Below are 14,256 nucleotides of genomic sequence, written 5' to 3' on the forward strand. Positions count from 1 at the left end.
AGATTTTAGGAATTCCCATCATGGCTCAGTGGTTAACAAACCTGACTAGTATTCATGAAGACCTGGGTTTGATCCTTGGCCTTTCTCAGTGGGTTCAAGATCTGGCGTTGCTGTGAGCTGTCATGTAGATTGCAAACTCGGCTTGGATCCCCTGTTGCTGTGGCTGTGGTGTAGGCCAGCAGCTACAGCTCCGATTCAACCCCCAGCCTGGGAAACTCCATATGCTTGGGGTGCGGCCCTAGAAAGACAAAAGAAAAAAAAAAGAGAGAGAGAGAGAGAGACTTAATCATTAAAATCTGAGTCAACAATCAAAAATTTTGTGATTTCCTAATTTCTCCTCTCAATGCAGTTCTAATCGTTCAAACATAACAGTGGACTGCATGATTATTTTTCAGTGTATTTGCTCTGCAAAAAAATATTAGAGCAGTGTTTCCCATAGCAGGTTCAGCAGAACACTATGCCCCAAACAGGTTCGAGGAAAGGGGTCCCATGATCAAATTAGTTTGTGAAATTTGCTCACTGTCCCCAGGTCTGCCTTGGAGATTTGCTAATGTACCTCAGCTATTAGGATTCCCACACAATTGTGTTTAATACGATAGTTCTTTAACACATGCGGCTAGGGGTCCCTGCTTCCTTTGTGTGTAGCATGTAGCTAAACCACTTACAACAGGTGCTTCAAGGACCTCCCTTTGGGAAACATTGCTTTACAGCCCCTTCATTGCAGAGGAATCAGCCACGCTTTCTTACCAACACTCACATGACATGCTACTGAATCATACTAAAAACCTAGCGAATCAGATAATTCCTGGCCATTTTCAGTCTGAAGTATGAGCAGCACAATATTGTAGCAAGTAATCTTGTTTTTTAATGTTCTTCTCATGTAACAGTAGAAGGTACATGTTTTTAAGTTCCAATACTACTGTATTTAACAGGACATTTTTAACTGATTAAAATCAAGATCTTGGGTTCTTCTCTGTAACCTTTCACCTTTTCTTCTTTCCTTATTCCTGCTTTCCTTTCTTTTTCTTCCTTTCTCTTTTTCCTTCCAGTATCCATCCATCACTCATTTTTAATTGTGTGGGTTGCATGCTCTGTGTGTGCTATAGCAGCTTTAAGAGCTTTTTTTCCCTCAGAAGAAACAGTGGCCTCTATTACAGGACTTTTCTTTTCTCTTATTATTATGTTTTAATTACTCTTGGATTTTCATTGGCTTCTTAATGATAAGTATAGAATAGTTAATAGCATCTGAGTGAAAACAATATTTATAAACATTTCCAAGTAAGGTGTATAAACCATCACATATAAACATTTATATTTGTTATAAGTCTATGGAATACATAGACCTAAATCACATCTATGTACATAGTATATCCAAAATTATTTTAACACATTTGCAAAGGTAAATGTCAAAGGAAAGCACAGCTACTCATTAAAAGGCCAATTTTTTCAGTAAATGAAATCAAAATGATTCTGAACAAATGTCAAAATTAATGTGGAAGACTATGTTCTCGGAAGAATGCAGCAAAATAATTAAGTGGTAGTGGGTATTTCTTGTTAGAGTTGCAGCCCACTTGGTGAAAAATAGGAATGAAAGACAAAAATATTAACATTAATATATTTATTTTTTTGACTTCTTCCCTTCCAACAGTTTTTCTTTGTCCCGGACTGCTCAAGGGAGTCTACCAGAGTGAACATTTGTTCGAGTCCGACCACCAGTCTGGGGCTTGGTGCAAAGACCCCCTGCAGGCTTCTGACAAGATTTATTACATGCCCTGGACACCCTACAGAACTGACACCCTGACTGAGTACTCATCCAAGGACGACTTCATTGCCGGAAGGCCAACCACAACCTACAAGCTGCCCCACAGGGTGGACGGCACCGGGTTTGTCGTGTACGACGGAGCCCTGTTCTTCAATAAAGAGCGTACCAGGAACATAGTGAAGTTCGATTTGCGGACTAGGATAAAGAGCGGAGAGGCCATCATAGCCAATGCCAATTACCACGATACCTCGCCTTACCGCTGGGGAGGCAAGTCTGACATAGACCTGGCAGTGGATGAGAATGGGCTGTGGGTAATCTATGCAACAGAACAGAACAATGGTAAAATCGTCATTAGCCAGTTGAACCCTTACACCCTACGGATTGAAGGGACGTGGGACACTGCATATGATAAAAGGTCGGCTTCTAATGCATTTATGATATGTGGGATTCTGTATGTGGTCAAGTCTGTATACGAGGATGATGACAACGAGGCCACCGGGAATAAGATTGACTACATTTACAACACCGACCAAAGTAAGGATGGTTTGGTGGATGTCCCCTTTCCCAATTCCTATCAGTACATAGCCGCTGTGGATTACAACCCCAGGGACAACCTTCTCTACGTCTGGAATAACTATCATGTCGTGAAGTATTCTCTGGATTTTGGACCTCTGGATAGTAGATCAGGTAAGCGTGACTTTTGCTGGTGCTCAAAGGGGAAATAGGTATGGTTTGCTCTCAGTAAGTTTATTGTATATTTTGATTATACATCCTTTTGTGGTCTTTCTTTTGGTCTGTGTATTTAAAATTATTCAGGGTATTTTCAGCTCAAAAACAGTTTCAACTGTAGAAAAAGTGTAGGCATAAGAAACTATTTCTCCTCTGCGCAGCTAATCTCCAACCTTCAGCCCTTCTGTGAAGGGCATTTTTATTATCAGTGAGTTAGCTCTTTGTGTAGTGAGGTACACAAAACCTTTGTGAAAATAGAATGCCATCCCATCTAATTAACTGTGACATGCCCTGGGAAGTACTCTCCACTTGGAAAATGTCAAAGGGTTGGCTTGATAGAACGCTTCAGGAACCCTACACCAATATATTCAAATCCCAAAGAACATCGTGTCTGACCACCCCAGCTGGGAATATTATCAGTTTGATGGTACACATGTCTGCGTTCATATAATTGATATATACAGAAAAAAATGTTCATAAATGATAAGGAGAAAAAAATAGATCTCAATTTTATAAGAAACGGCAATGCAGAAATTGGCTTTGAAAAAAATCGAGATAAGCTTTGATTCCCATTCTTCAGTAGTATCTTTTTCCCCTCCAGGACATACTGTTTGCTTTTAATATTGTTTAAAGACGGTCATACATTGCTTTGCCTTTTGCATTTTTATTTGTACAACTGAGCAGAATTATCTTAATTTAGAAATTAAGCTATTTTAACTAGCAATAATAGTGTTCTCCCTGATAAAGTATAATGGAAAACTAAGATACGGGTGTCTGGATTTTGATAGTAACATAGCAATTCAAAGTTCAATTTTTTTTTCTTCTCGTGCTTACCTGCTAATATTTCTTCCTTTCTGCCTTGCATTTACCATGCTTTTACTAGCGTGTCATTCTGCTTACTAACTTACTTCATTATATGTGTATCTTCTTTTACAACTAGATTCTAGTTGTCATATAATCAATAAACTTGCCATACCCATCTTTTTATTATTTTTCATCTAGCCACTATTTATGCCTTCTTAGACACTAATGTAGTATATGACATATAGAAAATAAAGGCTCAATAATTCTTTGTTGAATGAAGGAATGGATGAATGAATGAAAGCTTTTCCACTTCTCACTGGGATGGAATGTCAAATTAGGTGGCATTTTCTCTAACCCCTGGGAGGCTTCTGGCAGAGTGACAGACATTCTTTCCATAGCCAGCAATGCTGATGTTATGTCAAATTGCCTTTTGTGGAAGGAGAAGCCTAAATATGCAACAGCAGCAAAAGCAACTTCTCTTTATCAAGTCCTCAAAAATCTTCTAGATCTGACCAACTTCTGTACAGGTAGGGTTTCTCAGTCCAATATGCCCTTCAATTAAAAAACCTAAGCAAATCATCTGGAGTATTGTGTTCAGATCAATGATATTGTTAAACCAATATTCATATTTTGGCAGTGAAAACTCTCTTGATGAGTGGTTCTTAGCCTTTTTTGATGTTTAATTGGAATCAGAGTGATTTCTAATTGCCTCCAAAGAAAGAATACATCATAGCTTATCTTTTGATGTTAGTGAATAAGAAGCAGTAGCATTTTAATTTTGTTTATCAGAAATATCATGCCTTATTTTTATTTAGAATAATAGAAAGGTTAACATTAATTAGTACTCCAGGTTTTGAGTTGATGGACTCAAATTCTTAGCTTCATTTTTATAAATTATTCCTACGGGAAAAGATGATACCATAGCCTCATGAATTTTAGAGACTTGCCAAAAAATATTTCTAATGAACATTAATAAAAGTCTATGTGTGTATCCATATATATGATCGATCACTGAAACTTTGCACATAAGAAAAATTATACCACTCATTTTATTTTATTTGTTTCTTTGTTTATAGGAGTTAAATTATGAGCCATAGTGCTCATGTTGGTTAAAAGGATGTTATTAAAGGGGTAAACACTAATAAATGACAAAGTTCAGTTTTTGAAATAAATCCCTAACTTAAGCCAGAAGATTCAGTTTTCAGTCTTTTAAAATGACAGTGAAGATCTTCCCTGTTTTGCAAACAGTGAGATTCCAACTGTATTAAATTTGTAGATATAATCACAGAAAAGTATCAGTTTTCATGCATGAATGCTTAAATTAAAAAGCTGGTACTTTGGCGTGGACTGACTGCAATTTAGAGGTAGAAAGAATAAGTGAAGTAATTTTATGCATGATATGTGTGGCTATGAGAACTTCATTTAGCATTAATAGAAGCTGTTCAATTTATTCTGCACAGTTTCAGTTGAGTGTTTTTCTTTAGTATATATTGACATTTTTCAAGGAAATTGCCTTTAGTGAATTTTTATTATGGATCTTCTTAGGTATATATGTCTGGAAACCAAGTTACTATAAATATGTTAAGGTCAAAAGACTAATTCTGAGGGTTCCCACTGTGATGCAGCAGAATTGGCAGTGTCTCTGAAACACTGGGATGCTGGTTTGCTCCCCGGCTGCCACAGTGGTTGCAACTGGGGCTCAGATCTGATTCCTGGCCCGGGAACTCCATATGCCACAGGGCAGCCAAAACAGAAAAGACTCATTCTAAGTTTGTCTATACAACGATCCCGTGAAGAAAAAAAGCAAAATGCTATCTCGAAAGATTACTGTTAGAGTTTAATGAGATGATTTATGTAGTGGGCATAGCAAAATTAGCATAAAAGCTGCATACCAAAAGTTCCAGGACCATTATTATCCACATTATCTGAATGAGGTGCCTAAGGCACTACAATTCATACAATTTACTTAAAAATCACCCAGCTATCAAAATGCAGCCCAGCTTCAGAGCCACGCTCCTTTCTGTGACACTAGTAGTGGAAAGTATGCTTATTGAGGCTGTGTGTCTAGATTCATTCATTTGATAGAATTGATCTCAGTGTCTGCATGTGCCAGGCACTCTCCAGATACAAATCTCATTCGTAGTTCTCATGATTAGACAATTACCATAGGTCTGCACTGCAAAAAATTGCCTCTATTCTTCAACTGTGAAATCAAATATATGTATACACACACACACATAGTCAAGATTTGTTGACTAGTTTAAGAAATAAATGAAGTATATATATATATTTTTTAACGTCCCTATTTAGAATAATATGGACATGGGCATCCTAGCCCTGACCTCTGTGTCGTTAGGATTACACATGTAGTTCTCGAGTAAGGCATCTTTACTGTTTGCTGAGCACTCCTGTCCTCTAGACGTGTCACCTCCATGGTTTCCCACCCTGGCATACACAAGTGCCTCTTTACTCAGATCATGTGATGTTTGGTGACCTAAAAGACGTTTCGTGTATATGGAGAAGAGCCAAGACCCCTAAATACCTGTTGCATTTTATTCCAAAAGAAGTAATTAGAGAAATTAAAGTCAGTGGTTTTACAAGGGAAAGAAAGTGAGCCACTTTCTTTGATGAATTTTATTTCTAGGACATATTCTCAAATTTTTTTCAGTTGATGAATTACAGGAAGGTTTTCAAGTTAGAGAAAATGGAAAATGCATTATATTCAGAAATGAATAATAAGCATATTCCTTTGGAAAGGCATTTTGTCTGTAACAAAGTATTACGTTTTGGACACCAGGACAGGAAATGCTTGTAAGCACTATCGCCTGAGGATAAAGTAAATGCAAAAGTGCTTTTTCTTTTTTTTTTCTGAGTAGAGAACTATCAAATCTAGAATTTCTTCAACTATGCTTTTAACTGAGCCTTTTTCCTAACATAAAATATGTTGTCAGCTCTACATTCCATCACTGCCTTCAGTTGGCTATCTTTCGTAAGATATACATCAAAACCTCCAAACAATACTTGGCTATTTCACGAGTTGAGTGATTTTCATGTTGGTATCATAATTCTAAAATTTCACCTGATATACTGATGTGTCTGCTGTGAAGGAATCAAATAGTTGCTTTACTTGCCTTGCTCCAAACCATCTTGTACTGAGTTCATTATTCATTAGGAAGTAGATGGGAGGTGTTTTCTTAGACTCTTTGTTTGTGTCTAAACTGGCCACTGAGCAATCTAAACTTTCCTTGCCAAATATATTTTCCACTATTTCCTACTGAAGGAAGAAGAAATAGGCTCAGGTTGATAATAAAAATATACAGAGATGTCTAGTCCCCCAAATTTCCTAAAACTAGTATGTCTGACAGATCTAAACATGTCTTGGTTGAGACTTAGTGAAACACATCAAGCAGTAGATATGAACAGCAGACGATGAGAACATGGGAGCTACCATCTAGTGCCTGTTCTTCAGCTTCCCGGATGAAATCCACATTTTCTTGAAAGCTGTTTGAGATTATGTCAATGTAATCATCCTTGTATATGCTGAAGATAGTAGAATCTAAAAACCACGAAAAGCCTACACAGAACAGTTTAACAGTGCAGATAAGGTGAACTTTCTGTCCTTCTAATATGCTAATTAAGTGCATTTGTGTCTCCAGTAAAAGCGGTGGCTATGTAGTGATGAATAAGAACTTTAAACACACATGACACCTCGTTAAAATGTAATTTTCACATCATATATCTGAGCCCTTAACTTTGACAGCTGAGTAATGTGAGCGCTGGGCAGAGAATCTTGAACATTTTGAAACTGTCACGTGTTTAATAGGTAGCTGAATTTGCTTCCTGAACGGTTTAGTTAAATATGTTGCACCCTAGTCACAAAATAGAGCCTGAAAATAGTGGGATCTTAAATCAAACTTGTCCTCAGCCTGTGGGTTGGGATTGCTTCACAGTTCCACTTGATATGCCACATTGTCTCCAAAGTTTAATTTACATCTATCTTAGTAGCTGAGTGAACTTTACAAAAAGAAAAAATAGTCAGCTACTTGTTGCTAATTTCATCCAGGTCTTTATTTTTATGCATCAGCTGTTTGCCTGTCTGCCGAGGCACCCCCTCTATTTCTTTCAATGCTTCTTCATTGCCTGTAGTGACAGCTGCTTCCCAAAGGGCATTGCTGCTGATGATTTCTCAGGGAGCACAGCCAAAACCTGCAAAATTTGCAGTAGTGATTCCATTGCCACTTAGCATCAGCTGAATTCTCTTATACTTGTTTTTACATTTCTTGTATTTTTTTTTCTTCGTAACTAAAGGCTAAACCTTTTCAGAAGGGCACCTTCTGCTTTTCAGGCTCTGAATATCAAAATCACAGTCCTGCACAAAGCAAAGCTGGACCGGAGTTTTTACAGCTGAGCCCAATGTTAACTATTCATCCAACATATAGGTGACCTTCCTAATAAAGGGTATTAGCTGCAAGGGATAAAAAGGTTCACAAATGTTACTAATGTATCATTTCTTTTTCCTACAGAGTGATGTCCCTAATAAATGCATAATTGTTAGAACAGTAATCAGAATTATTTCTGCATGTAGCTCACAGTCATAAAAGATGACTTACTTGTGAATAGGCTTCCCACTCACACCAGCTGTCTTTTCTGTAGCCATTTCATCACTCATTAGCACGTCCACCAGAGGGCAGGCAGGTGGAACTGAAATAGTTTGGCTGCTCATTATTAGCACATCTTGTTAGGGTTGGCAGTAGTGATTAAAATGGGATTTCTGGTTTTCTAGGGTTTCTGCTTGAGAATACTCTGCTCCTACCTAGGTTAGAGAAGTGAGAATGGATGTTATTATACAGCCAAGCCTAATCTTTGCTTTATTTCACTTTTTAAAAAAGTTTTAGACAATGTTCAAATACCTTACAGTAGGGTTGCCAAGCAAAAATATGATTTTAAGCAGAAAGGTATTTCCCTCTTACTAATTACTTTTCTACCAGAAAACCAGATTCTCAGATAACAATGATTAATGACCAAAAATTTAAGATACTTAGATTAAGGTAAAATCTACCTTGCTGTATAATTTTATGGGATGAGAAATGTCAAATTTCCCTGAAAACAAATAGAGATTTGTTGTTGTTGTTTAATAAGAATAATTAATAAGAATTTTGCAGAGTTCCCATTCTGGCTCAGTGGGTTAAGAACCCAACACTGTCTCTCAAGGATGCAGGTTCAATCCCTGGCCTTGATCAGTGGGTTAAGGATCTGATGTTGCCACAAGCTGCTGCATAGGTCACAGATGCAGCTTGGAACCTGTATTGCTGTGGCAGAAGCAGGGAGCTAACCTGTGCTTAAATCAGAAGTCCAGTGATTAACTGATCAATTCTTTCTTCCTCTTTCCTTTCCTTCCTTTCATCACTTGGGAGATACATCTTTAGGTAGCTGAAGCCAAGCATTGTGCTATGCTCTGTCATTACAACTGCACATGGGGCTCATGGAGTTTACAGAATAATGAAAACAGGTGAAGAGAAATAGAAAGAGAAAGGGAGTTGCCGGAAAATAGTAGTATTGATTAGCTACTATTTATTGAGTGTTTTCTTGCCTTTCACATAGGTTATCAAATTTAATCCTAACAAAAATCATGCAAAGACAGCCTTATCCTCATTTCCAGCTAATAAAGATGTTTAAGATCAGAGAAGATGAATAACGCAAATGTCACATATCATATACATAGTGCAGAGCTGCAGTTAGAATCTTTGTCTGACTTTCTGCATTGTCATGTTGCCCCCATCAGTAATTGAAAAGAATGTAGGTGCCATTGCTAAGGAGCAAGGGGAAAGCAGGACAGCAATGCACAGGTATGAAGGTAAGGGAATTGGGTGAATGAAGTCTCAAACACAAGTCAGCAAGGCCACATCAACCTCCAGTAGAGTAAGGACAAGCAAACAGCAACTGCTGTTACAAAGCACCTCCCAGACACAGCCCTGCATCTGGCCATCTGGGCAGCGAGGTGAAGGGCCCTCTTTAGTATGTGCCTCACCCCAGTGCTTGGCAAACAGTATCCACTTTTGACAGCAGGTTGGGGGCGGGGGCCAGTGGACAGGCAGGTCTTCCTCCCCTTTGTCTCTGGTCTCCTTAGGCTGAAGACTCAGAGCAGCAGCTTCCACTGCTCTGCTGTGCATTTCCCACCCCCAGCCAAGACCTGCTCTAGCAAAATGGAGGTGCAGCAGGCTTGTCAGGAGGGTGATGCAAGGTGAGGAGATACAGGTGTTTCTGGACAGGGCTTTGGCTAACTGGAGGGATATTTCCAGAACACTTCTGTTAAAAAAAAAAAAAAAAAACCACATGCCTTAACTCTTAAAAAACATAAATGCTATGAAGAAAACTAAATGCTATGAAGTTTAGATATGGAACCAAAGACTCTGCCCAGAGAAACCTAGTATGTAAATGTAGACATGAACTTCAAAGAAGCCCAGGTTTGTCTGACTAAATCATGAAGCTGTATCACTTTATATTTACAATGGAAAAGATGATAATGCACACAAACCTACAACAGAGTATGGTATAACAGTGCATGGATTTGTGTGGTGTGTGTGTTCTTAGAAATGTTTGTAGAAACATTTAATTATTGGAGAATTAGAAGACTTTGAAACTTTTGCAGAAATTCTGAGCAATTTAAAAGATTTTAGAAATTTGAGGACTGGCTCTTTATTAGATTTCATTCTACTTATATTATTTCCATTATCTTATTCTAGAAGTTTTGCTAACAACACTTTTGGAGTTACTATCTATAAGCAAGATTGGGGAACTAGTGAAAAAGAGAAGAAATAAAGAAAAAGTTATCTAGGCAAGAAATGAGGGAAATAAATATTTTTTCCTAAAAATAAATGGACAATAAGTAAATGAGTCCCCTTTCTTCAAAGAGAAGGTGATGAAAGAGCACGCATTAATTTTTTTTTTTTCCTGAGCATTCTCATTGTGGCTCAGCAGTAATGAACCCTAATGGGATCCATGAGGACACAGGTTTGATCTCTGGCCTTGCTCAGTGGGTTAAGGATTCTTCATTACCTTGAGTTGTGGTATAGGTCGAAGATGCAGCTTGGATCTGGTATTGGCATATGCCAGTGCTATAGTTCCCATTTGACTCCTAGCCTGGAAAATTCCATATGCCACAGGTTCAGCAAAATTTTCCAAGACTGATTTAACAAATCACTTCAAGTAGTTTAAGATAAAATTAAGGACAAAGTGTGGAATACTTATACTTTGTAGGTTAGAGTGGAAATAGTTGTGAACTGTTTTTGAGAGCAACTTGGCAATATCTAATAGATCCCACATCTGGGGGATTGGCATACTTTGTGTACTAGCAAACCCCCTTCTAGGTTTACTTGCTGGAGAAACGTTCTTGTGTGTGTGCAAAGAGAGCAAGGTTTATGTGTGGTTGCCCAAGTGACTAATCAGCAGCAGGAACAGAAGATATGAATGTGTCACCAGACGTCTGAAAAGCCCTGGTCAGTGTGGAAGGTGGAGGAAAGCATTATGCAATCAGTTATCCCTTAGAAAGAAACCAACTAAGGTACTGGTACCTATGAAACGTTAAGAAGCAAGAGATCTCATATTGGAATTTACCCTTTCTAGTAACACCATTCCATTTGGCCTCAAGATGGCTGTAAGAACTCGAAGAAACCAGGGTTTCAATTTCCCAAAGCACCAGCAACTTCTAACTCCTATAACTCTTTCTCAGAAACAGTTACATTGTTAGTAAAAGAAGCCCTGTTTTGTCAGAAAAGGAAATTTTTACTCTGAAATTTTAATGGAGTAGGACCTATAATAGTAGTTATTATGTGGTTCAGCAACTGTGCATATTACATGACTCTTGAGAATTTAATTGCGTAAAAACTATTTTTATATCACCTTCACTGAATGTTTTCCTGAGTATGAATAGATTGACCTGTCATATATTCTGGATTTCAATGACAGTTTTTAGTAGAGTGATACTTTGTAAGCTTTCAGGAACACTGCAAAGTACTTCATGGGATGATCAGGACTGCTGAGTTGGTTGATCATGTAACTTGAGTTAAGAATTTGCAGTAGATTTGTGGTTGCTGAGGGGAAGTGGGATGGCCTGGGAGTTTGGGGTTAGTAGATGCAGACTTTTGCATTTGGAGTGGATAAACAATGAGATCCTGCTGTATAGCACAGGGGACTATATCTAGCCACTTGTGATAGGACATGATGAAGGATCATATGAGAAAAAGAATGTAGGTATGTGTATAAATGGGTCACTTTGCTGTACCACAGAAATTGACAGAACATTGTAAATCAACTATAATTTAAAAATTTAACAAAAGAATTTGCAATGCCATGGCATAGGTTCAAGTGCATAGTTTTTGCAAGCATGGAAAAGCTAAAATTTTCTAAATTTAATAGTTAGCTAGAAGACATGTGAATGAAGGTGGAGGTTTTAGTTCTCTGAGTTATAACTGGAAAAGATAAGTCCATCAGAAGGATTTGTGCTGTAAAAGTATTAAATTTCAAGGCAGAGCATCACAGAAGAAATTTAAAAAATAATTTTCTAGCATAAATTGAATTGTATATTGGGATTAGATTCTAAAGTCATCTATTAAAGTAAAAATTAAATATAGTCAAACTTATTTTTGAAAACTCCTTTAGTAGTTTATATGAAGTGAGTTCCTAGAAATAGATCCCTATAAAGTACAGATAAGTATTATTATGCAACGTATATTTTAGATAATAAAAAAATACCTTTCCAAAGTGTAATTTTATAATATTTTAATTATATAACAGAACTGCTTAATTAATATAAATTGAATGTTATATCCGTGATACAATTCCTCTGTATTAAAAAAAGAGTCTATAGTTATTCCTGTGTAAATTCTTATCATGATGATTTTTCCCCAAACATATATTCTTTTTTTTTTTTTTTTTTTTCTGTCTTTTTGCCATTTCTTGGGCTGCTCCAGCGGCATATGGAGGTTCCCAGGCTAGGGCTCGAATTGGAGCTGTAGCCGCCGGCCTACACCAGAGCCACAGCAACGCAAGATCCGAGCCGCGTCTGCAACCTACACCAGAGCTAATGGCAACGCCGGATCATTAACCCACTGAGCAAGGGCAGGGAATGAACCCGCAACCTCATGGTTCCTAGTCGGATTCGTTAACCACTGCGCCACGATGGGAGCTCCCCATATATTCTTCTTAAATACATTGATTTGTACTTCCTCATTAAACTTACATACAATTGATAGATTATTTATTAAGTGCCTCAACAGTACAACTAAAAAAATTACGTGATGTAAGAATTTTTAATAATATGAGAAATATTCCTTATATTTTGCTATTTTTTTTTAAAGCGGGTTTAAAGGATTTGGAAGTTAGGACATTTTTCTATTTTTGTTTTTGTTTGAAAATTTTATAAAAATATTTTTAAAATGATTTATGTAGAGTATGCCTATTTATTATACTCAGTACATTATTTTTGGCCATGTCCATGGCATATGGAAGTGCCCCAGCCAGAGATCAAACCCAAGCCAGAGCAGCAACATGAGCCATAGTAGTGACAATGCCAATTCCTTAACCACTAGGACACTAAGGAGCTCCCTCAGTACATTTTTTTAACAATCATAGGACCCAAAATTTTAATGGTAGTTTATTTCTTTTTTTTTTTTCTTGTCTTTTTGTCTTTTCTAGGACCGCACCCACGTCATATGGAGGTTCCCAGGCTAGGGGTCGAATCGGAGCTGTAGCCGCCAGCCTACAGAGCCACAGCAACGCGGGATCCGAGCAGCCCACACCACAGCTAATGGCAACGCCGGATCATTAACCCACTGAGCAAGGGCAGGGATCGAACCCGAAACCTCATGGTTCCTAGTCGGATTTGTTAACCACTGCACCACGACGGGAACTCCCAGAAAGGAGAGTTAACTATTCTAATTAGAGATGAAACTTAAATATTTTACATTTAGCTTTGACGGTAAAACAGATTAATTTGCCTGTTTGAAACATTCAATATTATTTCTTGTCCTTTACACAACTATGCCCTTTTTTATGGTCATACTTATATTTCCTGAGAAGGAATAGGTAAGTATGTTTATTGTACACTGACTATGAAAAGAAGATATCCAATGAATAATTTTGATGACAGAGAAGCACTAATGGTCATTATCTTGGTGTAATGATATTTAAAACCATTCACAGAGAAAGTATTTGAGTGTTTAGCTGCAATTTTATGTCATTATTTTGGGAGACCAATAATTTTGTTCTAGTGATCAGTGGGTTTAAATATGTTGGTGAATTAAAAGCCTCTTTTTCTATTTCTTTGTTTAATAAAACTTAAGTTTAAGTAAGTAGATTTACAAGCAAGTGATTTCTGAGTTCGGTAGGATAATGGATCTCAAAGTATAGTCCAATAGGAACTTGTTACAAATGTAAATTCTAAGGTCCCATCCTACATTAAATCAAAAATTTAGCGGTGAATCTTAGTAATCTATGTTTAATAGGGCTGCTAAATTTGAGAATCACTGTGTTGTCACTGTGTTACCCCTAGGTTATATATACTCTGTGAGTATATGCTATAGAGTACAATAAAAATGTCAGACTATTTTTTTTTTCTGTGGTAATTATTGATTGCCTTTAAGTCATTGTTTCCCAACACCCTATTTAATGACTACTGTTGTATAAACCACTAAGGGAGCATGTTAAAAGGCTGATTTCCTGCCTCCTTCAAACCACAGCCCTAAAATGTTGATTCACCAGGTGAAGTGAGGCCTGGTATAGTGTATTTTAGAGGTGATTCCAGGTTTGAAAAAAATCACTACTCTAGAGTCCCTAATGTTTAAAAAAAAATTTGTGTCTTAACACAAATGTTGTCTTCATGTATTAAGAATCAGTGGAGCCATAGGTACTGTCCCCCTCCTCTCGGGGCTAAGGCTGTTCTGGCAGCAGAATGCATCACTTTG

General features: G+C 37.5%; 1 protein-coding gene across 1 annotated transcript in view; it reads left to right on the forward strand.

Annotated features, from left to right (window-relative positions):
• The window catches only part of ADGRL3 (adhesion G protein-coupled receptor L3), an 811,898-nt gene that overhangs the window by 523,653 nt on the left and 273,989 nt on the right, over positions 1-14,256 (forward strand). The window contains 1 exon segment of the mRNA XM_021100590.1: positions 1,649-2,449. Coding sequence (XP_020956249.1) covers positions 1,649-2,449 — 801 coding nt within the window.

Source organism: Sus scrofa, chromosome 8 (genome assembly GCF_000003025.6).
Source record: "Sus scrofa isolate TJ Tabasco breed Duroc chromosome 8, Sscrofa11.1, whole genome shotgun sequence".
NCBI classification, from domain to species: Eukaryota; Metazoa; Chordata; class Mammalia; order Artiodactyla; family Suidae; genus Sus; species Sus scrofa.